This window comes from Rhagoletis zephyria, unplaced genomic scaffold (assembly GCF_001687245.7).
Source record: "Rhagoletis zephyria isolate East Lansing unplaced genomic scaffold, Rhagoletis_zephyria_1.1 Rzeph_scaffold_01054, whole genome shotgun sequence".
In the NCBI taxonomy this organism is placed as follows: Eukaryota; Metazoa; Arthropoda; class Insecta; order Diptera; family Tephritidae; genus Rhagoletis; species Rhagoletis zephyria.
In genome coordinates this window covers 94,569-121,813 of record NW_016158138.1, presented here as the reverse complement: position 1 = coordinate 121,813, position 27,245 = coordinate 94,569, and the positions used below count along the sequence as shown (strand labels likewise).

Below are 27,245 nucleotides of genomic sequence, written 5' to 3'. Positions count from 1 at the left end.
AATAAAGAGGATAGATAGTAAGTATAATCGTTCGTGTCGCAGAAACAAAAAACAACTAAGGACTTTCTAACACCCCAAAAATTGGTTGCTACTAGGAGCAGTTATGCTGTATACCTGTCGAAATACTGGTGAAAAACTATATTTGTGGATTGTTGTTCAAGGGCATATGTACATATCGCACACCGTCTTCAAAAGAGTCACAACTCTAAATAATACGTTTGTCAGAAAATGCGAAAAACTATTTCTTAGGACATGATAATCATATGAGCAAGGGCGACTTTACTTTAGTTTTTTTTTTATCAAATTATAACGAAAACTTGATCCAGCTTTTGCTGAAAGGTAAATAAAAGCTCAAAGAACATTTTTTCTGGCAAAGTTTTTTTTAGTTTTACTTTTATTTCAGCATATTTTGATTAAAAGAAAAATACTGATAAAAATAAAATTTTTCATATAAACAGGGTTGAAATCTTGAAATTCCTGCCCGTAGTTTGTTTGTAAGTCAAATATGAGTGACAAANAATTTTTCCTTTTAATATTGTTACTCTACAATGTACAAAATCTTTAACAAATTTTTCTTATTCAATCAGGTCCTAGAAATTTCAAAGTCCTTTAAAAAAATTCTGACGTCAGAGAGAAACTTTAAAAACGCAGTTATACTATTTTTGGCTCCTAGTTTAATGAATATATTGACTTTTTCGTATGTTTTAAAAATTTTTGGACTTTGTCGCACGGTGTAATACATTATTTAAAAGAAAAAAACACGGAAACTTGCACGGAGTCGCTAGCTATTAATTTTTTTCGCTCCTGCCACTGGTGCTTTTGCTTTCATGCCACATGTCGCGCGGACTCGCAGCGAGCGTGGTGCAACCAGAGAACGCAAAAAAAATTCATTTATAAACATAAGCATAGATTATTTAGTACAATATTTTTTAAAGTTGTATACGTAAATATGTACATACATAACATGCATATTTACATATATATGTACGTATGGATGTATTTATGCATGTATTTTGTCTTTACAGAGAAAAATAAATAAAGAGGATAGATAGTAAGTATAATCGTTCGTGTCGCAGAAACAAAAAACAACTAAGGACTTTCTAACACCCCAAAAATTGGTTGCTACTAGGAGCAGTTATGCTGTATACCTGTCGAAATACTGGTGAAAAACTATATTTGTGGATTGTTGTTCAAGGGCATATGTACATATCGCACACCGTCTTCAAAAGAGTCACAACTCTAAATAATACGTTTGTCAGAAAATGCGAAAAACTATTTCTTAGGACATGATAATCATATGAGCAAGGGCGACTTTACTTTAGTTTTTTTTTTATCAAATTATAACGAAAACTTGATCCAGCTTTTGCTGAAAGGTAAATAAAAGCTCAAAGAACATTTTTTCTGGCAAAGTTTTTTTTAGTTTTACTTTTATTTCAGCATATTTTGATTAAAAGAAAAATACTGATAAAAATAAAATTTTTCATATAAACAGGGTTGAAATCTTGAAATTCCTGCCCGTAGTTTGTTTGTAAGTCAAATATGAGTGACAAAGTGCTACTATGATAGTACGGCCGAGTAATCATAGCCAACTTATGTACAGTATTCGAAAAAATTATATCCGCACCAAATTTTGACAAGTTTTAAAGTATTATGTTTGTTGTTAATTAATTTCGGTTAGTTTCTTATAGTTCGTTTAAATACAAGTTTAAAGGCAGTGTCACACAGTTGGGTATTTGCTAAAATTTGGTGTAAATCGTATCCCAATTGTTTGAACACCCAAAATATTTTTCAATATCCCAATCACCAAAATTAATTTATGGAAATTTTTCAATAGAACATCGCTGTATTGTACCAATCTTTTGAATGCAGAAAAAAATGTCCCACTTTTTTTACCAATAGCCCAATATAAAAATTTACAAATCTGTACAAATGTACATATAGAGTGGCACTGCCTTAAAAATTTATGCAATTAAAAAAAATTATACAAACTTTCGTTAAAATTTCGAGTTTTTTATTTAAATTCTGACTATGCAGTTTTGTGGCCCATTAAATTCTAGTAGAATAAAGTACACGCTTCAAATGGCTAAAAATGTCGATTGATTTTTTAGAATTTTTAAAAGTTCGAAATTTGTACGAAAGTTTGTTGAATTTTTTTTTAATATTGCACAAATGAGTAGTCCACTTGCAAACAGCGTTATGTGATTTTATAATAGTGAGCCATGAATAAAAAAAAGCAAGAGCCTAATAACATTAAAAAAAAAAAAACAAAACCGTAGTGTGGTAGTTTTTGCAAATTTTATATATAAAAATTGAATATAGCGAGTTTTGGAACAGTAACTTTTACATAGCTATCTTTTTTTTTGCTTTTCGCGTCCCCTCTTCCATGAAGATTGGTCTGCTTCTTTTTTACGTCACCTTCCACTAGGCACCGAAACTACCACGTTTTCTTGCAGTTTTCTAAGTTCATCAAAAGATGGAGACTTTTGAAATTGTATAAATAAGTATTATAGCGACTTTTGCAATAGTAGTTAACATTTGATGCTATTTTTTCAGAAAATAGAAAGATTTTGCACTGTATTGTTAGTGGACATGAAACTACTTTAAATACTGGTACGTTATTCACCAAAAACTAAAAATCTAAAAAAATGTACATAGCGCCTTTGCAAGTGGACTGCTCAAATTTGGAAACATGAATTTCCACGGGTTTTGTTAAAGAACGAACTATATTTTTATTTAAAAATATAGCAAAAGTTCAATAACAACAAATATAATATGTTAAAACTTGGCGAAAAGGGGCCCCCCCAAATTAGGCCTTGGTCTTAGTTATAGCATAATTAACCACATAAACAATACTCGTGCATAATTGAATTGTATTTTGTAATTACTTGTTTCCATATTAGATCAAATGAAGTTTTCTGATGCCTGCAATAAATATACTAGTATTTCTATAAAACTCAAGCAAATTTTTTCTCCTACCTGGATCCTTCCATGTAATATATTATTGGTTTTTATTTTCTGATGAAAATACTCTTATTTGTTTATTAAGAAATAATCTGTAATTCAACTTTATTGTATTCCTAATTAAAAACTATACTTGATGTATATGTATATACATATCTGTGGAGTTTTGTGTGGTCTGTGTAGGTTGGAATTCAGAGAAATTATAAGGAACTATAATTTCCAATTTTTATTTAAATTTAATGATTCAAAATAAAAATACCATTCGAGAACTCAATGCATTACTGCTTGTAAGGGGAAATGACCCCACTCAAGTAAAGTTGTTTTGTCAAATGTCCACAGATATGTATGCAATATTATTTTCTGTCGCTCAGCAGCATCCATTGGACTAATGGGTGAAATGAAAATGTAAATCGACAACTGGATGTTCAAATTCGACTGGCTGTGCTTGCAAATACTTTACATAAGTCAAAAAAGTTGTCCAGCACATGCTAAAAAACGAAGTGAAGACGACTTGGTTTCGAGGCGGCACAAACGTGAAATTGATGGTCTGCACACAAGGCCAATAAATTATCCCAACACGGTATGCGTCGAGGAATTTATCACTAACCTGAAACAATAAAAAACGAGAAAATATGTAAGTATATGTGTACATTAGAGCAGAGCTTCCTAAAGTATGTTCCGCGGAGCCCAAGGGTTCCGTAGAACCCTGGTGGTTCCGTGAAATTATAAATTTGTGGCTGTTAAAATTCGGTATGAATAAGTACGGCGGTCGGCAGTCTTTTTGATTTGCACACGCAAAGAAAAGTTCTATAAACAGCATGACCGAGTCGCAATTATCTATTTTCGTGTATATGTACTAGAGGTATACGCTGCCGAGCCACGCCGCCGCCGTTTTTTGTAATTTTTCACACGCCGCCGGCGAGTCATGAAAACATCGGCGCGGCGGCGGCGTTCGGCGTTTGGCGCCTGAGGATTAATGTACAAAATATTCATGACATACAGTGGTCAAAAAAATTATAGCTGTAGCACAAGTTTTAACAATATGTTTGTTTTTTTGAAGTGAAACTTCTTTAGCGGCGGTTGGTTTGTTGGGAGTAAATTGGCAAATTCAGCGGAAATTGCACACGGAAATGTTGCAACGGAAATGGTGCAACGGAAATGGTTGGGGCTGAACAAGTACTTCTTGTGTTATGCAACGGAAATCATGCAACGGTAATGATGCCACGGAAATGGTGCAACGGAAATGTTTGGGGCTGAAACAAGTGCTTATTGTGTGTATGCATATGGTATTAATTTAACAAAAATTTGCTAACAAAAGGTTAAAGAATAACACTTAGAAAAAGACCAATGCAAGAATGAAAGTAAAGGTGACTACGTATATAATGAAGAAAAGGATAAAGACAAAGGTAAAAATAAAAACAAAAAAAAAGATGCGTAAAGATAAAGGCAAAATTAAAGTCCACGGTAAATTTCAACACTTTACTTATATAAAGGCGAAGGTGAAGGAAAATATAAAGATGAAGAAAATGATAAACATAAAAGTAAAAACAAGGATAAATATAAAGAAAAACATGAGGCTGAGGATACCGATAAAAGTAAAGATGAGGATAGAGGAAGAAAGTTTAAAATAAATGTAATTATAGAGAAAACGATATAGACAGTGACACAGAGACTCAATCTGGGTACTATTTTGGGATTTTAGAGATTTTCGGGACCTATCTATAAAATAATCGATATTTTTATCGGTTTTGTTATTGATATTTATCGATTTTGTTACCGATATTTATCGATTTTGTTATCGATATTAACCGATTTTTTTTACCGATATTCATCGAGTTTGTTATCGATAATTATCGATTTTTTTATCGATATTTATCGGCTTTGTTAGCGATATTTATCAATTTTGTTATCGATATTTATCCGATTTTGTTATCGATATTTATCGATTTTATTATCGATATTTATCGATTTTGTTATCGATATTTATAGATTTGGTTATAGATAATTATTGATTTTGTTACCGATATTTATCGAATTTGTTATCGATATTTATCGATTTTGTTATCGATATTTATAGATTTGGTTATAGATAATTATTGATTTTGTTACCGATATTTATCGAATTTGTTATCGATATTTATCGATTTTGTTATCGATATTTATCGATATTAACTNCGATTTTATTATCGATATTTATCGATTTTGTTATCGATATTTATAGATTTGGTTATAGATAATTATTGATTTTGTTACCGATATTTATCGAATTTGTTATCGATATTTATCGATTTTGTTATCGATATTTATCGATATTAACTGATTTTGTTCAGGGTACGAAAATAAACTGTACACAACAATTCCCATTTGCTCATCGATCATCAAATCATTTGTGGTTTTGTACAGTTTTGTACATAGTCGGAAACAAATTGTAAGATTCACTGTCATTTTCCCCAACGAGAAACGTTTGCTTTTCGTTTGTGACAATTCTACCATAGGGTACGTTTTATATGCATGCAAACGTTTCAATTACGTGAAAAATATTTTTGTCTGTCAATTTTCATATCCATTTCGATCAAAAAACATATACTACATACATACATATATTTTTCTCTGCACGATTTATTTCGTTTGTTGTTTCGTCTGTAACTACTAAACTACTGTAGTGCACTATCGCAAGGTGAACTCAGCCGTTTTGTTTTCGTATTGTACCGAACTGTTGAAGTAATAAACGAAACGAAATAGTAACGTACAATATAGTTTATTTTCGAACACTGATTTTGTTATCGATATTCATCGATTTTGTTTCCGATAATTATAGATTTTGTTGTCGATTCTTATCGATATTTATCGATTTTTATTATCGATATTTATCGATTTTATTATCGATATTTATAGATTTTGTTATCGATATATATCGATTTTGTTATCGATATTTATCGATTTTGTTATCGATTTTCATCGAATTAGTTATCGATATTTGTCGATATTTATCGATTTTGTTATCGATATAAATCGATTTTGTCATCGATTTTGTTATCGATATTTTTATCGATTTTCTAATCGATTTAGCTACCAATGGTATTATCGATGTTGCTATTGAAATTTCATCATCGATTTTGTTATCGGTATTTTGATGGACGTTATAATCGATTTTGTTATCGATAGAGTATAAAGATAAAAATGAAGATAATGGAAAACAGAATAACATGAATGTTATTAAAACGAACACTGGTAGAGGTAGGGATCTACATTAATAGAAAAAAAGCGAAAAATATAACCTTAAGCAAAAGCAGATGTGTGTATGTATAGATAGATAAGTAACGTAAGTTTCACTTCGACAGTGTGGCCCAGGAGCACATACTTTTTTTTTATTATTTAGTGTTAATCCAAGTCTCAAACTTTGTGCAATATTAGATAAATTTAACAAACTTTCGCAAAAATTTTGAGCTTTTAAATTAGATTTCTTGGAAAGATTTTGAGTATACAGTTTTGTAGCTCATTGCATTCTAGTTTCAAATGGCTAAAAATTAAAGTAGGTTTCTTAGAATTTTTCGTCTCACAAATAAACACAATTTATTTTTATATGGAAGAAAACCGTAACAAATTCAGTAAAATAAAAAATTTAATAAGTAATTAAGTAAGTAATTTTAAGCCATTTGAAACTTGCATTATATTCTACTTAAATCCAATGGGCTGTAAAACTGCATACTCAAAATCTTTCAAAGAAATCTAATTAAAGAGCTCGAATTTTTTGTTGAATATATATAGTTTTTTAATATTACACAAAGTTTGAAACTTGGAGTTAGACGGATTTTGTTAAGGAATGAACTATATTTTTATAAAAAATTACTGAAATTTAATAACATTAAAAAAATAATAAGTTAAAACTTGTCAATATGTGGTGCGGCTGTAATTTTTTCGACCACTGTACAAACACTGGAATATATCGTAAAATTGCGTTTAAAATTGTCGGAAGGGGTACATTATATTCCAATGGCGGAAGGTTAATATTGTTAAGCATTTTAAAGTTATTAACAGAAAACTTTTATGGGGTATAGTTTTTTTTGCAATCACATGGTCAAAAACGCACTGTTCAAAAAGCGCAAACCTTTTACAACGATAAGTTGTTTATCTTGTTACTAAAACAGGAAATAATGTTCGCGAACTGAAAAGAGAAAATGCAAAATGGTGTACTGTGTTGTCACTCTATTTATGGGCCATTCCATACAATATTTACACCTCAATATTTTTTTGGAGGTGAAATATTTTTTTTACATTCTTTGTCGAAAAAAATTCCGAAATTTTGAACTCACAAAGAAGTATCTTTTTTAAATTTTTTGCAGTTAATAGACTGTTTGTCGGAGAAAATCAGTAAGTAAGCAAAATGTACGTAATTACCTCTGCTTTGTATTAGAATGTGAGATATTTTTTTTAATAATTTTTTACACTATTTTCATTTTTTTTTCAATCTAAGTAGCTGTCAAACTCTATGGAGTACACTGTAAAAATTTTAGAATGGAGAAACCATAACTGTAGTTACGAGTTTTTTCATGTGTGCGTACATAAAGTTTCAGCGCATGCGTTGCCAGTGCTTCTTTATGTACGCAGGCCTGAAAAAGCTCGTAAATACTACAGTTTTGGTTTTTCCATTCTTAAATTTTTACAGTGTACTCCATAAAGTCTGAACATTATTTAGATTGCAATAAAAAAATTAAACAGTGCATAGTTAATTTAAAAAAAAAAAGTATAAAAAAAATATTTATTTAAATCTATCTCACACTGTGATGGAAAGCCGAGGTAATTACGCACATTTTGATTGCTTAAGTGATTTTCTCCGAAATATAGTTTATTAACTGCAAAAAAGTTAAAAAAGACATTTCTTTGGGATTTTGAAATTTCTGAGATTTTCTACGATATTTTCGAATATCATGACGAAATAAAAAATAGGTGTCTTGTTTCTTTCGTTAAAGAAAGTAAAAACATATTTCACACCAATAAAAAATATTGCGGAGTAAAGATTGTATGAAATGATTTTGAGTGAAGTGATTCGGAGTGATTTGGGAGGAAAAGTGAAGTGATTGTCGTAGTGACTATTTACAACGCTTTTTGGAAATGCAATTACGGCCGTGGGGTTATTCGATTAAACTTTTTAATAAGCTAATTGGTTAATCCATTAGTTTTTATATTAAAGTATTTCTATAAACAAACATATGCACCGAATCCAAATATTTATAAGGCGCCTTTTAAATAATATTTCGCGATACAATTTAGCAATAATTGGTTTCCTACGTTCTTTGGTATGTGGCTAATGGCCAGATGCGCCGGCGCAATTTGAGATGCCGGCGTAGCCGCCGCCGTCGATTATTTCTAAGAATCACGACGCCGCCGCCGCAATATCTATCGGCGTAAACCTCTAATCTGTACCCGTAGTTGCTATAAACGTTTATTTTACATAAGAGCGTTGAGCATTGCGCTTAACAGCTTGTTTTTTCTAACTTGTATGTATTGTTGGCCACTGTAGAAGTGTCTTTCAACACTCCGAACGACCTGGGTTCGAGTCCTGGTCAAAGCAACATCGCAAAAAATGTAGAAAACAGCGATCGCCCCTCGGCAGGCAATGGCAAACCTCCGAAAGTATTTCTGCCGTGAAAAAGCTTCTCATAAAATCCATTTACCGTTCGAAGGCGGCGTAAAACTGTAGGTTGCTTCATTTTTCTAACAACCTCAAGACGTACACCACAAATTGGAGGAGAAGCTCGGCCAAACACTTAGTAAAGTGTAAGTGCCAAATGTTATTATTATTCAAATATCGGGCTTATAGCTTAGCGTATTTTTCCCACATTTTTGGAAAGATAAGTGAAATTACTAAATTTTTGGAGGGAAAATAAACAACTGTGTTTTTAGCGAGACAAATTACCATACTTTAAAAGAAAATTAATTTTCTCGATTACCTGCGTGGCAAAGAAAACATTGAATTTTTCTTACTTTTATACAACTTTCTACAAGAAATGCAATGAATTACCAAATGAAATAGTAAATTTCCTGAAATCTTTGTCAGATTAATTTTCGGATGGTAGTATTAATATCGATTGGGTACAAAATCCATTTTCGAAGCATTCATATTCAGAACTATAAAGCAATAATTAATAACAGGGCAACAATTTCGTTCTTCACATTAAACTTTATAGTATGTATACTAACAATAATAATAGATTGGCGCTTACACATATGTTAGTGTTTGGCCGAGCTTCTCCTTCGACTTGTGGTGTGCGCCTTGATGTTGCCACACAAAGCAGAGGTACCTACAGTTTTACGCCGACTCCGAACGGCAATTGTATTTTTATAAGAAGCTGTTTTTTATGGCAGAAATACACTCGGAGGTTTGCCATTGCCTGCCGAGGGACGACAGCTGTTAAGAAAAAAACCTTTTTCTTTATTATTTTGGGATGTTGCTTTGACCAGTATGTATACTAATTCTACTAAAAGTTTTAAAATTCGCATCAGCAGCATTATTTTTAACATTTATAAGGAAACTGCGCTGTTAGATGCATTCAACATACCTGCAGCGATACCTACCTTAAAAATTGTGCAACTATTATCAATTATCAAAGAAAGTATTACGTTTACCTGCACTGGCCCTACAATTACCTAATTTTACAAGCTTTTATTTATTTTGCTCATCTCGCGAACAACGAATATGAATTATGTTGTTATATAGATAATTAAATACCATTCGGTAAAAATTTCGCTTGCAGTAATTTCTACGTGGTAAGTGCTCCTCCATTATTTGGTTTCATAGGGATTCGGATACCTCCCTCATTGTAGTAAGTAGTAAATTCGCTTAAGTGCTTTTTTCGATTAAGTGCACAAGCTTTTCGTGCAAAGGCATCTAAGCAAAATATACTGTATTTAAATTGCAGTACCTTTGATTTTTAGTAATTTGATAAGGGGTTCCATAAAATGAAAGGTATTTAGTGAGGCTAGCATGTGGGAGTCCCTGCATTACAGCACCCATGAAAAGTATGGAATTTGCAAGTGTTTTTGTGCTTTTTTAATCGCAGAAAAAATATTTACAAAAAGGTAAAATAAATACTGTATTTAAATTGCAGTACCTTTGATTTTTAGTAATTTGATAAGGGGTTCCATAAAATGAAAGGTATTTAGTGAGGCTAGCATGTGGGAGTCCCTGCATTACAGCACCCATGAAAAGTATGGAATTTGCAAGTGTTTTTGTGCTTTTTTAATCGCAGAAAAAATATTTACAAAAAGGTAAATTATTTAGGTTTAGCATCGTTTAATATAAAATTTCATTTTACATTTTTGTACTGAAAACCTGTAGTTAAGTGCCGGATGAGAGTTAACTCGTCACTGTAAAAACGGCCCTTAGTGGAGTTATATTTATCTTACCATTTTGACGTAAAATATCTACGCAAATAACTTAGTAAACGAAGAAGGTGCAACCAGCCGAGTGGTGAGTACCTACAAGGGATGCTAATTTTTTGGCTTTTTACGAACCCGGGGTTTTCGGGATGTCGTTATCACAATCCCGGGATCCCGGGTTAGTCCCGAGTTTTAGATATTCATTACTTTTCAACAACTTAAATAGATAAAATTGCTTCTATATTTTTTGAGAAGTTCTCCTACTTTGTTGTTGTTACTTATGGCCTTATAACAATTATATTCAAAAAATGTTATTGAGCTTGAGGCCGTTTTTAATGAAAAACTATTGTGGAAAAGCAAGAACAATTTGAAACAAGAAAGTCTAAGTTCGGGCGGTGCCGAACATTAAATACCCGGCGCAAATATTAAGTATATGTTTTTCACCTTTCCGAAAGCAACCGCTAGATGGTAAGCCGGGGTGCAGGGGCGCACCAAGGAATATATTTTAGGGGGGGTTTTATATTTCTGAAGATATATCACCGGAATATACTGAAAATTCGCTTCAGATAATACGCTCTTTGAAATACATTTATGCAAGTTTTATGTACAGTATGTAATAAATAAATAAACGGTTTAAAATTCATGAACTGCACTTTATTTACATAAGATTAACAGAACTCAAACATTTTTAACCGNAAAATTATTGTAAATATCAATTTTGAGTGAATTATCTTCAGTAGTTCCTAAAATATCGCAGTTTTCGTATTTCCGGAAATTACCGTTATATGGGAAGTGGGCGTGGTTAAAGTCCGATTTCGCCCATTTTCAATACCAACCTACCTTGGATTAACGGAAACCCACATACCAAATTTCGTCGAGATATCTCCATTTTTGCTCGAGTTATCGACAGACGGACAGACGGACGGACAGACAGACTTGGCTCAATCGATTTCTCTATTCATTCTGAGCATTTATGTATACATTTGTTTATATCTATCTCGATTCGTTTTGGCTGTTACAAACAACCGTTATGTGAACAAAATTAATATACCAAGTGCTCTCGGGTATAAAAATGGTAGATGTGATAGCTATTTCGGAAATTACCACATTTCCTCATTAGACTTCTTTCAGTGGGATTCGATCCAACGACCCCAGCTGACTCATCCTACCATAAAATAAATAATAAATAAATGGGTTTGAAACCTCCTTTTTTATTTAAAGTGGCGTTTTTATTTTTTGTCTCTGACGTCAGGATCTATTTTAAAGGACTTTGTAATTTCAAAGAAATGATTAATTCCAAAAATAGAAAGTAAATATCTTCTTTAGAATTTAAAAAATTTAAATTTTTTGGATTCACAAGGGCGAAAAGGTAATTTTTTAAGCGGATAAAGTTAGAACGACGAAATTCGAGGATGTTATCGAGTTTATATAAGTCCTTAACATATATTTTTTCCAAAAACAAATATTGCGAAATTTCAAGGAAAAAAATTTTAAAAGGACATTTTCAATACTTACCAGCCCATATGCACAAAGAATTTAATCTGATTAAATTCTACCCATACTTATTCTCTAAGCACATCTCCTGAATTTTTTAAATCATTTTGGATTTACTTACGTCACACAGTGTATTATTTCCACATTCTAGAATATATTAATTACATTATTTTATGTCGCCAAATTTCAAAACAACGTCAACGATTTTTTAGAAATGCCTGCTAAAGACGAAACAATAACAATTACAAAATACAAACCAAAGTGTAGGGCGGGACGGGAATCGATTTGGAAGATTACCGAGCGCAGTATTATCTACAATTGTATACTTGAAACCGAATCCCAATGTTTAATTTGTTGGCGTTATGTGATTTATGCAACAATTGCTAAAATACCATTTTGGTCTTATTTTTTTAGGTATGTTCTTTTTAATGAATATACATTTTTGGGATTTTAGTAAACTAGGACTGAGTATTTCATGTTAAAGTAAAACGATGTTAATTTAGATTTATTTTTAGCAACTTATTAATTTCATTATATTATACCCGCAAGCTCGTTATCCGCCATTATTCGATAAAGTTTGTATCTCAGTTTATTTACCACTCCTCTTTGACTTTAAACAACACAATTTTAGCTGTTGGAAAGTGCAGGTTTTAATGAAATTTTAATTTTTCAGGCTTACTAGGAATTTCATTTTCTTCGAGTAATTTATTTGAATTTCATCTCGGCCGAGACAAATTCTTGTATTTCCGCTTTGAATAGAGAAAGCCTAATTCATAACCTTTCCAATAGTATCCCACTTTTGTAAATAGAGCAAGAAATATTGAACTTATAAAGGAATTTCTTTGACCCAACTTGATTTTTTATCGATATTTACCACGCACATAATTTAAAAAAAAAATATTTTTAAGTCCATTTTTGTCAGTTTATAATTGTTATAGGGAAATTCTAAATATCAATTTTGGGCATTTTAGCCTTTGTAGTTAGTTAAATATTTCAGTTTTTGCCTTTTTAAAAATTGCAGTTATATAATAGGGTGGCGTGGCAGTAACTCTAAATGACCAATTTTTTGTAAAAAGCTTCGCATATCTTATAACATACCTTGTGAAAAATTTCATTAATCTATCTTCAATAGTTTTCGAATTACAGAATTAAAAGCAGCTAGATGGGTAAAATCTTACACTGTGCGTCAGGGTGAAAAACTGAAAACCCCATTTTACAATATTTGGCGCATGGTTTCACGAATATATTGATTTTTGTGTATAAAATTTACCCTCGCACGGTGTTGTTTCTATTATTGCCATCCGTGCAAATGACAAATCCCGACAATCCCGCGATTATTTTCCAAGAATCCCGGGATTTTCCGGACCTAAAAAAGGCCGGGATCCCGGGATTAACATTCCTAGTACCCACTAAGGATTTTATTTTTTTCTCTTTTTACGATTCCTAGATTTTCGGGATCACGTTACATATCTGATAAAGTAACTTGAGGTATGTCGAAAAAGCTCGATGCAAAAAAATGTAAGTCAAGAAATCGTCGCTTAAAGTACAAAAGCGCGTATCAAATAAATGCAAAACCGCGTATGTGAGGTTGCATACATTATTTTCAAGATAGTAAAAACGCTCATATGGCTAGTATATTTCAGGGCGAATGGATAAGGATTGGGCCAAGAGCTTTTGTGAGTAAATCCAATTTTTGGCAGCAAATGTCAGTTACGCGGTTTTGAAGAATGGTGGCGGTTTTGTACTTTAAACGTTGAAATGTATTTTGTGATTGCAAGAATTTCATATAGAGCGTGGCGACAAATAACTGTTATCCCGNTGATTGCAAGAATTTCATATAGAGCGTGGCGACGAATAACTGTTATCCCGTTTTTTTTTGAGAAATAAAAGGGTCCTTTATAGATTTTGCGAAAAAGTATTTTATTGTTAATTTTCCACAGATTTTACTTTAGTTGCATTAATTGGTTTTCAAATTTTAATCCTTATTTACATTTGCCAGCAGTTTAAACTTTGAGAGAAAAGTTCAATTGGCACGCATGTTTTTTCAGGTGTATTTTTTCCAAGGCTTTGTATAAAAAAAAATAAATAAAAAAAATTAAAAACTGTATAAGGTTGGTCGAATGAATGGCCGTCCTAGTCACCAGTTCCGAGTCCATTCGATTTTTGAGTATGAGGCCTGATGTTGGACAAAAGGGGGAGTATAAGGGACTAAAAATGAAGAAAATTAGCCTATGGTTACAGAAGATATGGATTAAATAACTGACGAGACCTTCGTGCCAAATGAACTTTTCTCTCAAAGTTTACACTGCTGGCAAATGTAAATAAGGATTAAAATTTAAAAACTAATTAGAACAACTAAAGTAAAATCTGTGGAAAATTAACAATAAAATACTTTTTTCGCAAAATCTATAAAATGTCCTTTTATTTCTCAAAAAAAACTGGGTAACAGTTATCCGTTGCCACGCTGTACATATACATAGCTTCTAGTGGTAGAAATAAAAGAAACGCCTTATTTCGACCAGTTTTGTCTATATTTCTTTTGTTTATTTAATGTTTAATATTTTTGTATAAATGCTGGCTCACTATTACATATAACATCGTGCGATAGTAAATTTTACACATAAAAAGTCAATATATTCGCGAAACCATGGACCAAATATAGTAAGACTGCTTCTTTAGTTTTTCTCTCTGACGTCAGGATTTATTTTAAAGGAATTTATAAATATATGATTAATTCCAAAAATTATTCAAAAATTCAATGCGATGTAGAATAAAAATATGGGTACCTCATTTGGAAATTTCTGTAGAATTGAAAAAATTTAAATTTTTATTAGGTAATTTTTTAAGCTGATAAGGGTAGAAGGACAAATTTCGAGGATGTTATCGAGTTTATATTAACATACAATTTTTTCATACATAAATACTGCAAAATTTCAAGGATAAAATTTTAAAAGGACATTTTCAATACTTACCCGTCTTTATGCACCATCTGAATCTGTTTAAATTCTACAGAATTTTCTCTTTAATTTGATACCCATACTTTTTCTCTAAGCAAATTTCACTGAATTTTCAAATCATTTTTGAATTACTGACGTCACACAGTGGGCCGCCTCATACAAGTTAGCCGGAAAAAATATTTAATTGCTTCAGATGCTTAGATTTATTGTAAAAAGTGGCCTTACAAAAATTTAACTTGATCAAGGATCGATTACATGACACCAGAGGACCTTTGAGGAGGGTTTGTATCTACATATAAATACGCCACAATAAAAATTTTTAGCCAACTTTTTTGAGGGCACCGTTCTCTTGAAAGGATATAACTGCCCCTAAACAAGAAATGTTAACCCCATTATACAGGGGGCGTGGCATCTGACATACAGACTAAAATGTGAAATATGATGTATCTCTAAAACCAATCAGGCTGGTGAATTGAAACTTGGCACGGATGCATAAATTGTAAATACGCTACTTACGACGAAAAATGATAGGCGCTGGAAAAGGGGGCGTGGCACTTCCAATACAAACTCAAATTCTCATATCGCTTATCTCTGGAATCGCTTATGCTAACGTTCTGCAATTTGACACAGAACATATGTTATCAATTTCGTACTTATGGCGAAAAGTGATGTGCAGGGAACGGATTTTATGGAAATTGCCTTTTTTCTGCTAAAGAGATAGAGTATATTCGATTAAGAATGTCCACGATTCAGCTTTCTCTGATTCCATATATACACATTTGATGTTGCCTTTTTTTGCCTTTTCTACCTTTAAAAAAGTGATTATAGCATTTACAATTTTTTTTTTAAGATTAAAAAATATACACTTGCCCATGCGGCTTATAGAAGCGCAGGGACCTCTTGCCAAACTGGTGTTGGAAAAATTAAAAGCCGTTTTCTCAGCTAACGTAGGCTTAGAGACAATAGGGGGTGTGGATAAAATTGTAAAGGGCGAGGAAAACGCCCTTATTTCATATTTCATCTTTATTCAGTCTATGATTTACAATCTTACAGACTAGAAGTAGGCTTAAAAGAATTAACGGTGACTAGTATATGTACAATTACCAAAATAGGTTTCAAGAGATGATTTAAAAAGACTTCTTGGAAGCGAAAAGTCGATATCTAAGCTCTTTGAGATATTGTTAAATTCCACAAGGCCTCGAAAAATAGGCGCAAAAGATAAGTAGTTAGTCTTAACTGCAGGAACGTAAAAGGGGATGTGAGAGCGAAGAGTTCTGAGAGGCACATTAAAGGTAACCTGCTCAAGAAGAGATGGGCAGTCAATGGAGCCAGAGATAAGATCGAAGACGAATAAGAGTAATTGGGTACGCCTTCTATTTTCCAATGATAGCAAATTTATTAGTTTACACCGGGAGTAATATGAGGGAATCGGATCTGAGAAGTTAAGAGAAGCGAGGGCAAATCGAATAAACACCTTTTGAACTCGCTCAATCCTAGAGGCGTGACAATTATAAATAGGGCTCCATATAATAGAGGCATACTCAAGTTTAGATCGTACTAAGGAATTAAATAATGCTTTCCGAGTGTAAGGGTCTCTAAAATCCTTGGCATATCTACGAATAAATGCTAAATTACTATAAACTTTTGGGAGTAAATGACAAACATGATTTATAAATGAAAAATTCGAGTCAAACACAACACCAAGATCAACAAATTCACTAACAGAAGTAAGCTGATGGTTTACGAGGTAGTAATTTGAAGTAACGGTATTTTGATATTTAGATAAGGTCATCTTAAAGCACTTTTTTACATTCAAAGACAGTTTATTATATTCACACCAATTTAAAAGACGATCTAAATCTTCCTGAAGAAAGAGAACATCAGATGAGGAGGTTATTCTACGAAAGAGTTTTAAATCATCGGCATACAATAAAAAACTGGCGTGTTTGAAACAGGAGCTAATATCGTTTATAAACAGGACAAACAATAGGGGGCCAAGAATGCTACCCTGGGGTACACCTGATGTTACAACAAAGGGATTAGATTTACAATCATCGATATGAACAGACAGAGTCCTATTTGTAAGGTAAGACTTTAGCCAAGCTAGGAAATTAGAGTGAACACCAATGCACTCCAACTTGTGTAGCAATAATAGGTGTGGTACCTTATCGAAGGCTTTAGAAAAGTCCGTATAAATGGTGTCTACCTGCGAGCCATCTTTGAAGGAAGAAACACAAAATTCTGAAAAAGAAGCTAAATTAGTGACCGTTGAACGACCAGCTACAAAACCATGTTGGTGGGGCTCAATCATTCTTTTGGCAAGAAAAGAGAGTTTAAAATGTATCACTTTTTCGAATAGCTTTGAGCAGACAGACAGTTTCGAAATAGGCCTATAATTTGTGATATCGTTTCTATTTCCAGATTTAAAGACTGGGGTTATAGACGCAATTTTCCATCTGTTAATAAATAATCCAGTCGAAAGAGATAGGTTGAATATATGACATAAAGGAATACATAATGACAGACTACATCGTTTAACGAAGTGGGCACAAAAGCCATCAGAATCACATTTCAATGTCGGAGTTAGGGTAGACATGGCGTGAGTAATGTCAGATGTCGAGACAACCAACGAGCCAAGATCTAGGCGTTGGGTCGGCCAGTAATTTCGTGGTAGATTTATAGAATCACTCTCACAGGCGAAATTCGAGCTGAAAAATTTTGCAAAAAGTTCCACAGTATCTGGTAGAGATTTCGATGATTGACCGTTAAAGTACATGCAAGTCGGAATATTAGAACTACCCCCCTTAGAGCGTACGAAATTCCAAAAAGCTTTTGGGTTGTCTTTAAGTTCAGACTGAAGTCTCCTAATGTACTGGTTATAAAGAAATTTATCAAGGACATTAAACTGTTTCGCATAGTTAAGGTATTGCTCTTTGAGATAAGTATTGTGAATATTTGCCATATGGCGCTTGTAGCATTTATTTCTCTTATTTTTCAGATTTTTTAGAGTGACAGAGTACCAGGGTAATTTATGAGGCTTGGAGGGTAAAGCTGCCAGTTGCTCAGAGAAGACTTCAGACAAAATGCAAAGAAAGGTTTCTAAGAGGCATTAACATCTTTTGAATCAAAGATATCACACCAATTTACGTTATTTATAGCCAGGTTTATGACGTCATAATTTGCATCCCGAAAATTGAAGGAAATCCTATTATTTTGTATTAAGGGGAGCTTATCAAAAAACTCTAAAGAAACAATAAGGGGATTATGATGCTTATCAGAATAACAGATCGGAGTCTTACATTCAGAGAGATTAGATATCAAATTTTCGTCTACAAACACTAGATCTAATAATTTAGATAACTTATTGAATATGCAATTAATTTGCGTAATATTAAGGCTAAAAAGACTATCAATAAAGTTTATTTCATGCGAACGAGTAACGTTGGTTGGGGAAAGGCGCCCCGAGTTTTGAAAGCATGTCCAGTTAATGCCAGGGAGATTGAAGTCGCCAAGAATACAAAGATTACAATTTCCATTACTTTCATAGATGTGTGTGATATTCTCTATGTGATAGTTATATAACTCATCTGAACTGTTAGGTGGGACATATGATACACAGATAAACAAAGANATTTTTTGATTGTTCTTCGTATTTTCTGTCTTTTTTTAGTGCCTTATTTTGCTTTTTTTGCAATACCTTTTTTATGCCTTTTCCTGCCCTTTTCGCTGTTTTATTTTGCCTTTTTTGCCTTTTTTACAATACCTAGTGCCTTTTCCTGCCTTTTTCGCTATTTTATTTTGCCTTTTCCAGCCTATTTCGTTACTTTATTTTGCCTTTTTTATAGGTTTTTAGGTCCTAAAAATCCGTTCCCTGGTGATGTGTATTGGAAGGGCGGATGTGGCACCTCCCATACAAAATCCAATTTCCATATCGCTTATCTACTTATGATAAGGTTATGGATACACCTACATATATACAGTATATTTTGCTCTGCTGCCTTTATGCTTATGTGGACATTTAAGATACCTACCCTAAAATGCGCATTAGTGGCATTATTTTTAACATTTATAAGGAAACTCCTCCGATATATGCATTCAACATACCTGTACATTGGCGATACCTGCCTTAAAAACTGTGCAACTATTATCAATTATCAAAGAAAGTATTACGTTTACCTGCACTGGCCCTACAATTATCTAATTTTACAAGCTTTTATTTATTTTGCTCATCTCGCAAAACAACGAAAATGGCTATCAATTAATGTAGTTATATAGATAATTAGATACACCCAGAAAAAGGTTTAGTTATAATAACCAAGATTTGGTTATAGTGATCAAGTGGCATAGTTGGATATGGCGAAATAAATATATAGTTCACGAAAGTCTGCAATTTACTTAAGACTTCTAGTTGGGACAAATGTATATTTGTTAATAATTACAAAACGACTACCTTGATTGGACAATATTGTTAGTTGAATAAAATCATTGTTGAGCAAATATAAACAATGCTTTGGTTGATACAAGTTTTCAATTAATTTTGTGAACTTGCTGTAGACTTGAATCAGCTAACCGTTTATTATTAGGAAAAAAGTTTCAGTTTGACACAAATAAAAATTTACTCGATGTTTGTTGTGTTTACTTTCTTCTTTTATTTGCATATATTAAGCATAAAAATACGTACATATTTACATAAGTTAGTTACTAAAGTAAATAATACATGTGTATATGGTGTAAGAATTTCTTAAAAAACAACGATGAAACAGGAACAGTCGTGCGAAAACCCAGGTCAATATCTGCTGGAAGTATACTGCTTTGCTTTTTCCTTAGCTAAATAGACACTTTCAAATTATAATTCACATGAATTATATATCCACTGAAAAACCCCGATGGCATCAAACTTTATATTTTTAATTAAACTTTAAACTATGCGCGCACCGAAACAACTCGCGATGATAGCGAAACTGAGACAAACAAGTATGGGCATGTCATAGCACACATGGCGCAGCGATCGACATGCCATAGCTTACTGAGCGCTCTGGGACCACATGCGTGTTTCACCCATATACGAACAGCGGTAGCGGAGCAATGATTTCCACGCACAATGCAATGGTCGGCATACTAGCGCATTCAAACGATTCAATAAGTGGGACTGTGTGCATTGCTCAGCTGGCGCTCTTCGTATGTGCTCAGAGAGCGCTCAGCATTCTTTAGGGGTGGCTCACAAGCATGAATATGTTCCACTCTCAAACCAAATCGTGGTTGCCTCAACTAAGATTTGGTAACTATGACTAAACCACGTGTTGAAAGAAAGCTTATCTGCATTAGCAGAGCTTAATAACATCCTTTTATGAACCATACGTTAAGTTGAATGGAATTTGTAGAAATATGCTTCAAAGAAATATTTATTAGTATTAACCAAACCCTTCAACTAAATTAACGATTTGTTACAACCTAGATGAATATTAGAAGCTTTAATATATTTAGTTATAATTACCAATCGATGGTAATAGTTCCCAATCCTTGGTAACAGTTCCCAAATATTGTCAAAATTCGGGAACTAAATATCTTTAGTTGTCGAAACTAATCCTTTTTCTCAGTGTACCATTCGGTAAAATTTTCGCTTGCAGTAATTTCTACGTGGTAAGTGCTTCTCCATTATTTGGTTTCATAGGGATTCGGATACCTTCCTCATTGAAGTAGTAAAGAAAATTCGCTTAAGTGCTTTTTTCGGTTAAGTGCACAAGTTTTTCGTGCAAAGAAAGATGGGCAGCTAAGCAAAATATACTGTAAATCAGAAAATGGCAAGAATCATTCAATTGGGAAGAATTTTCTCCCAGATTTCAAAATCGCATTGAATGATTGTTATTTTGTGGAAAGGTTTTTCGAAGGATTTATCTTCCGATAGGGGGCTCAGGGATTGAGAGCTATCCTAAAGAATCCGATTTATGGTCACATTAGCTTCATCTTTTGAATACTTGGTACCCAAACGTGTGATGCAAAATTATTGAGTTTTGCACAGTCCTGACAAAACCCGTGTGAACAACTTCGAGGTACTTTCTTAACTTCTAGCAATTCTGATAAAGAGAAAGTGGAGTTTATGTAGATGTTGGAAATATAGTTTTTAACCTTCTCAAGGGCTCTGAGACCAATATAATCGAAAAATGTATTTACAGTTTAAATTAATTTTAAAGCTTTGCAGTGCAAAGAAATCACTATTTCAAGTTTGAAGGTAAAATTTTTTAATATATTCAATCATTTTTTAATGAATATATAACTTATAACTACATATTTGTTTTTTTTTTTGTTTTTTTTATATATATTTTTTGAATTATGTCTGCGAAATGTCACTGTCGGGAACTTTCATCTGCTTCGACAGGCGCAACTCTTGGGTAACTATGCTATGGCCATTTTTTCGTACAGACTCTGCTTGATATAATATTGAATTTGACATTGCACTTTGGGAAATTTTAGCCTATTTTGTGGCCAAAAGTCAATTTCTTGACTTGCTTGAAATTAATTTCTTTTTGTCTTATCTTACAGAGAATACTTCAGAGCCAAATACTGTATATCGTCGGTTAAAGTACAAAACCGCGTATCGCCATTCTGCAGAACCGCGTAACTGGCATTGGCTGCCAAAAATTGGATTTGCTCACACAAGCTCTTGGCTCAATCCTTATCCATTCGTCCTGAAATATACTAGCCAGAAATGAGATTACTTTAGAAAAAAGAGAACCATTTTGAAATATTGGTGTTTTTATGCTCTAGAAAAGAATTTCTACAACTTCACATACGCGGTTTTGCATTTTGCTGATACGCGGTTTTGCATTTTGTTGATACGCGGTTTTGCACTTTAAACGACGATATTCTGTTTTGCGATAAATTGACTTGCCGTTGATTTGGTAACCCTTAAACAGATAGCTTCGAAATTTTCTGTAAAAGAAAAATGTGTAGCTTGATTTGTGGCTCTTTCAAATGCGTGTATCTCGTAATGTATTTGCTGCTTTTCAAAAGGGAAAAGTTGAAGAAAGAGTGACGGTTAGTAGAATATTTACCAATTTAAACTTGTATTATAGTTTAAAGGTCGTGCCAAAGAAACGTCCGCATTTAAGTGACTTTAAAGTGAAATTGTACAATTAAAAAAAAAGTTTATTTAGTGTTTTAAAAAAAATGTTTAAAAACGTTTAAAAAAACTCATCAGAAATCGGTAGAATAGTCCCTGATCTCTTATTTGCCCATAATCTTATACTGCGATTTTGTGCGATATTAAAGAAATTATAATTTCTCTTAGGTAGCTACTTGGTACAAAATCATGGGTTTTATGAAAAAATTTACGGTGTTATAATTCAAAAGTTGGAAAAAACCTGTCAGATAACAAAAAGAAAGTTTTAACCTTAAGGTCAGTGGAGGGTTCGAGTCGATATTTAAAATCGAACATACCAGGCATCAGTTTATTGGGTGGGGGTCCACTGGACCCCGTGTGACCATTACGCTATTTTTTGGAGGTGTGACGATTACGGGTTATTTTTTGCGCGGCAAGGCCACTTCTAGTCCTACTACTGGGCCAAGTTTTAAATTGATATCTCAACTTTTAGAATTTTGGCACCAAAATAGGGTCAAATTTCCCATAGTGCATTGTTGCAAGGTCGTGCAAAGTCTGACTTAACCAGTATCTAAAACAGGCTGGGCGGCGCACTATAGGCAAAACACGAGTTTTTTTTCAAAATAGTAGATCTTCGGTTAGAAAAGAGATAATGGAATGAAAATTTCTTTATCGTGAAGATAATAATTTTCATATAATGTAGAAAAATGATAGAGAAGTTACAACAACAATAACTTAACCATCAAAATACCGTTCAAAATGTCACTTTTTTATGAAATTTTGGATTTTGGCTCCCATTCTATTAGAAAACACTATATCCAATACACCATTAGCACTGTTTCTGAAAGATTTCTCTTTATTTTATTTTAAGACTCGATTTTTGGAAAATTGGATGCTGTACCTGAGTGGCCAGATTGGAAAAAGAAAAGCATCCTTTAAACTCTAATAACCCGTAAACTATCAGCTTTCACAAAACAATGTATATAACAAAAATGGGTTTACTGGTCGATATCTTTACGAAAGTGCAGCATTTAACCCTTTAATGCAGAGTCTATCATATATGAAACGCTTTTTTACCCTTTCACGTTAGATGCAAAATGGGTTTCAAAATGCTTCCAACGTACTTTTTATTTATGATCATTTATCTTCACGATACAAACATTTTCATTCCATTATCTCTTTTCTAAGCGAAGATCTACTATTTTGAAAAAAAGTCGTGTTTTGCCTATAGTGCGGCGCCTGCCCGGTGGGCATATTCGCCTATAAATACACGCTCTGCTTTAGAAGGCAGCGACAGCTTCATTCAACCGCACGACTTGTGCGCACGCACTCAGTGACATCAATTTCTCGCACACTACAAAAATTCTGTCGAAGCTGCCCACCTCTGATCTAAAAGTAAGAATCATGGAGAGTCTTCTAAAAAAATGTTAAAAAAGCACATGACAGTACAGTGTTTAGATTGCCCAAAAAAGTTCGACTTTGTTCATATTTTTTGACGGAAAAACGGCTAATTTTGAAATATTACTCTAGCTACGCCCTCGTCAGATATTAATTGTTTTTATTTCATAAAAAAGAGCATCGTTTTCTATGCCAAGTACATTCTTTTCAGCGTTCTGGCACACCACTGTGATAAACAACACACTACTTTTTAAAAATGTCTATTTGATTTGTGTAATTTTTAGAAAACAATGTTTCAAAACATCAAATTTGATCTACAAAAAAACTACTAAAGTGTGTTTAAAACACCAAAGGATAACAGGTTTACAAAAAAAAAGTGTATGCATATTAAACCAAACCTATATATCCCTATGTTATTTGACATGCATCGAATGAAAATATCAATTAACAAGTAAGAAAGTCTAAGTTCGGGCGGAGCCGAACATTAAATACCCGACGCAATTATTAAATATATGTTTTCTACCTTTCCGAAAGCTACCGCTACACGATAAGCCGGGGTGTATAAATTTTAAGTAAATTAGCGTCCTTAAATTTCGAAATATTGCAGTTTCAAGCATTTCTGAAATATACCGTTATATGAAAAGCGGTCGTAATTTAAGTCCGATTTCAATAATTTTCAACGCTTTGCTTTTATGTGGCAAGCACAATAACCATACCGAGCTTGGTTCAAATTGCTCGAACGGTTAGCGAGATACATATATGTGATCATAANGCCTGTTACAAACAACCGTTATGTGAACAAAGTTATAATACCCTTGTGCACAAGTGCGCTCGGGTATAAAAATATACAACACGAAAATTAAACAATCGGAAGTGGCGATAATTGTTAAATGTTTATAAACATAATGAAATGATATAAAGTGCGCCAGCTATCAATCACATTCTATTTCGGTACACTTATTTGANGGTTTACAAAAAAAAAGTGTATGCATATTAAACCAAACCTATATATCCCTATGTTATTTGACATGCATCGAATGAAAATATCAATTAACAAGTAAGAAAGTCTAAGTTCGGGCGGAGCCGAACATTAAATACCCGGCGCAATTATTAAATATATGTTTTCCACCTTTCCGAAAGCTACCGCTACACGATAAGCCGGGGTGTATAAATTTTAAGTAAATTAGCGTCCTTAAATTTCGAAATATTGCAGTTTCAAGCATTTCTGAAATATACCGTTATATGAAAAGCGGTCGTAATTTTAGTCCGATTTCAATAATTTTCAACGCTTTGCTTTTATGTGGCAAGCACAATAACCATACCGAGTTTGGTTCAAATTGCTAGAACGGTTAGCGAGATACATATATGTGATCATAAGTGGGCGGTGCCACGCCCATTTTCCAAAATTGTATCATAAGCGTATTTCTTGGTAAAAAATTGTTGCAACCATCAATTTTGAATAAATTAGCTTTAATATTTACTGATTTATCGAGGATTTCGTATTTTTCTAAATTACCGTTATATGGGATGTGGGCGTGGTTATTGTCCGATTTTAAAAATTTTCGGCCATTTGGTATGTTGTAGCAGGACCAACAACTGTGCCAAGTTTGGAAGAAATTGGTGCAGCGGTTACCAAGATATACACATGTAACCATAAGTAGGCGTGGCTACGCCCATTTGCCAAAATTTTTTAATATTCTTATTTTTCGTCTAAAACTCATTGTAAATATCAATTTTGAGTCCTGCCTGTTACAAACAACCGTTATGTGAACAAAGTTATAATACCCTTGTGCACAAGTGCGCTCGGGTATAAAAATATACAACACGAAAATTAAACAATCGGAAGTGGCGATAATTGTTAAATGTTTATAAACATAATGAAATGATATAAAGTGCGCCAGCTATCAATCACATTCTATTTCGGTACACTTATTTGACAATTTATTATCATAATTTTTTCCTTCATTTGACTTTCATGTTAACCCTTTTGAATGAGAAGTTATGAAGTTTTTTGATTTGAGTAAAAAATTTAAAAAAAAACATGTCAATAAATTCTTGCCTCTTGTGCGAAAGCACACAAAACGTTGCAGTACTAATGTTTTCACTCCATCGGAATCTAAGCCGAAATCGGGCAGAGGATGCAACAAACCCAAGGGTTAATGCCAGAATTGATAAATGCGAAAATGACGAAACTCAAATTTAGCTTTGAAATAAGCGCATATCAAACTAGCTGGCACACTTTTTCTTATTTCACTATGTTGATAAGCTATGTGAAAAAATTTTGGAAATTGCTATTTAAAATCTGTCCAAATTTCCAAATGGGTTTAGAGTGTCAACATCATATTAATTAATATCGTAATGTAGATGATCTTTTGGCAATAAACGTTTCTACTAATAAAGTAGCAATTTATTAATGTAATAACATCTTGGATAATATTAATAGAATGTATATTGTAATAGTGCATAAATAGTGGAAAATTCACATTTAGATAAGTTACTAGAGCGAAGATTTTGGAAGCATCTTATATATTATTTCTCTAAGGTGTTTTTTTTGTTAGTCTCCCTTTTTATACCTTTCTATGTAAGCAATTCCACTAATGGGGTGTCATTTGAAAAGTCAGAGGTCCCCTGAATGGTTATTAGGTAATATTAATGGTCATAACACCTCTGAATTCAAGAAATTTGTAACTTTATTTTTGTTTTTAATTTACCATTGTTAAGCCACACTAAAGGTATTTTGTACTGAAGCACTATTGTGACTGCAGCATCGCATACACCGTATACGACAGTGGTGGGCGCACACATAATTCAATAATTAAAGTTTCGATAAACTGACAGTTGTCTCTCTCGCACCGCCCCCTTAGCTCAGATATTATTGTTCTGTTAAAGAAACATTTAATCAAAAAGTTAATTCTGAATATATTTTCACTCAAAATATTGTATACAAAGATAGGTATATTGTAAGTAACACCATGTTTCCCTCAAATCATGACCCTCATATATAAGTCAGTTAGTAAAATGTTTTTATGTACCTAATAAGTATAAGTTCTGATGTACTACAAATCTCATTCACGCTTTGTAATATGTGTATAATAAAAATAAGGGGTATATAAGAATAATTCTGCTTACTATTTCCGCGAACTATTAGAACAGTCTGCTTTTATCTATGGCTACAAAGAGGGATGAGTTTACTGTATATTTCTGTCTGCGCAGTCTGCGCATGGGCCCGCTTGTTCAAAATAATTTTAGTTTTCACACGACAGTCGATGCATCGATAAAAAATACATCGATATATCGATGCATATCGGAAGGTCCAAAACATCGGTTTTATTCGATACATCGATGTTTCCGATGCATCGATGTTTTTTTTTGCATCCCTGTTGCAAGGTCAAAGTCGGGAAACACATGTTCTTTTATTTATTATTTTTTATCGGTCACGGATGTGCGAGGCTCGCCACGCGCTGAATATATGCATATGCATGTAAATTTACGTATTTGGAGAAAGAAATCATATACCATCATGTACTTCGTTTATTATATACATAAAAAATCTTGTCTAAATCCGTTCAGTAGCGTGGTTAAAATATCTCGCCTTTCCTTTATACTATGTATAGAAGATAGTAATTTTAAAAAGGTGGCAACCCTACTCCAAAAACTTAAAGTTTCTGTACATGCAAAGGCCATGCACTTTCATGCACTTGGTATCCCACTTTTTTATCCAACGGACGGTGAAGATCTCATAATACATTATTACACATCCAGAGGTTAATTCTTTTCATTTGACAGTGACTGTACAGAACTGATTCCTACGCTTATTATTTATTTATTTATTTATTTGGTCTACAGAAAAATGTTTTCTTACAGACAAGTGAGAATAGAACATTTAGATACATAGTAATTTATAATAATAATAATAATAATAATAATAATAATAATAATAATAATAATAATAATAA

At 32.9% G+C, this 27,245-nt stretch overlaps 1 protein-coding gene across 4 annotated transcripts in view; it reads right to left on the bottom strand.

Annotated features, from left to right (window-relative positions):
- Positions 1-3,059: 3,059 nt before the first annotated feature.
- plh (pasang lhamu) overlaps positions 3,060-27,245 on the bottom strand; it is a 104,992-nt gene continuing 80,806 nt past the window's right edge. For all 4 annotated transcript variants that reach the window (XM_017615670.1, XM_017615673.1, XM_017615671.1 and 1 more), the window contains exon 4: positions 3,060-3,568. In XM_017615670.1, the coding sequence (XP_017471159.1) occupies positions 3,347-3,568 (222 nt within the window). In that variant the 3' untranslated portion in view covers positions 3,060-3,346. The remainder of the gene's footprint in view (positions 3,569-27,245) is intronic.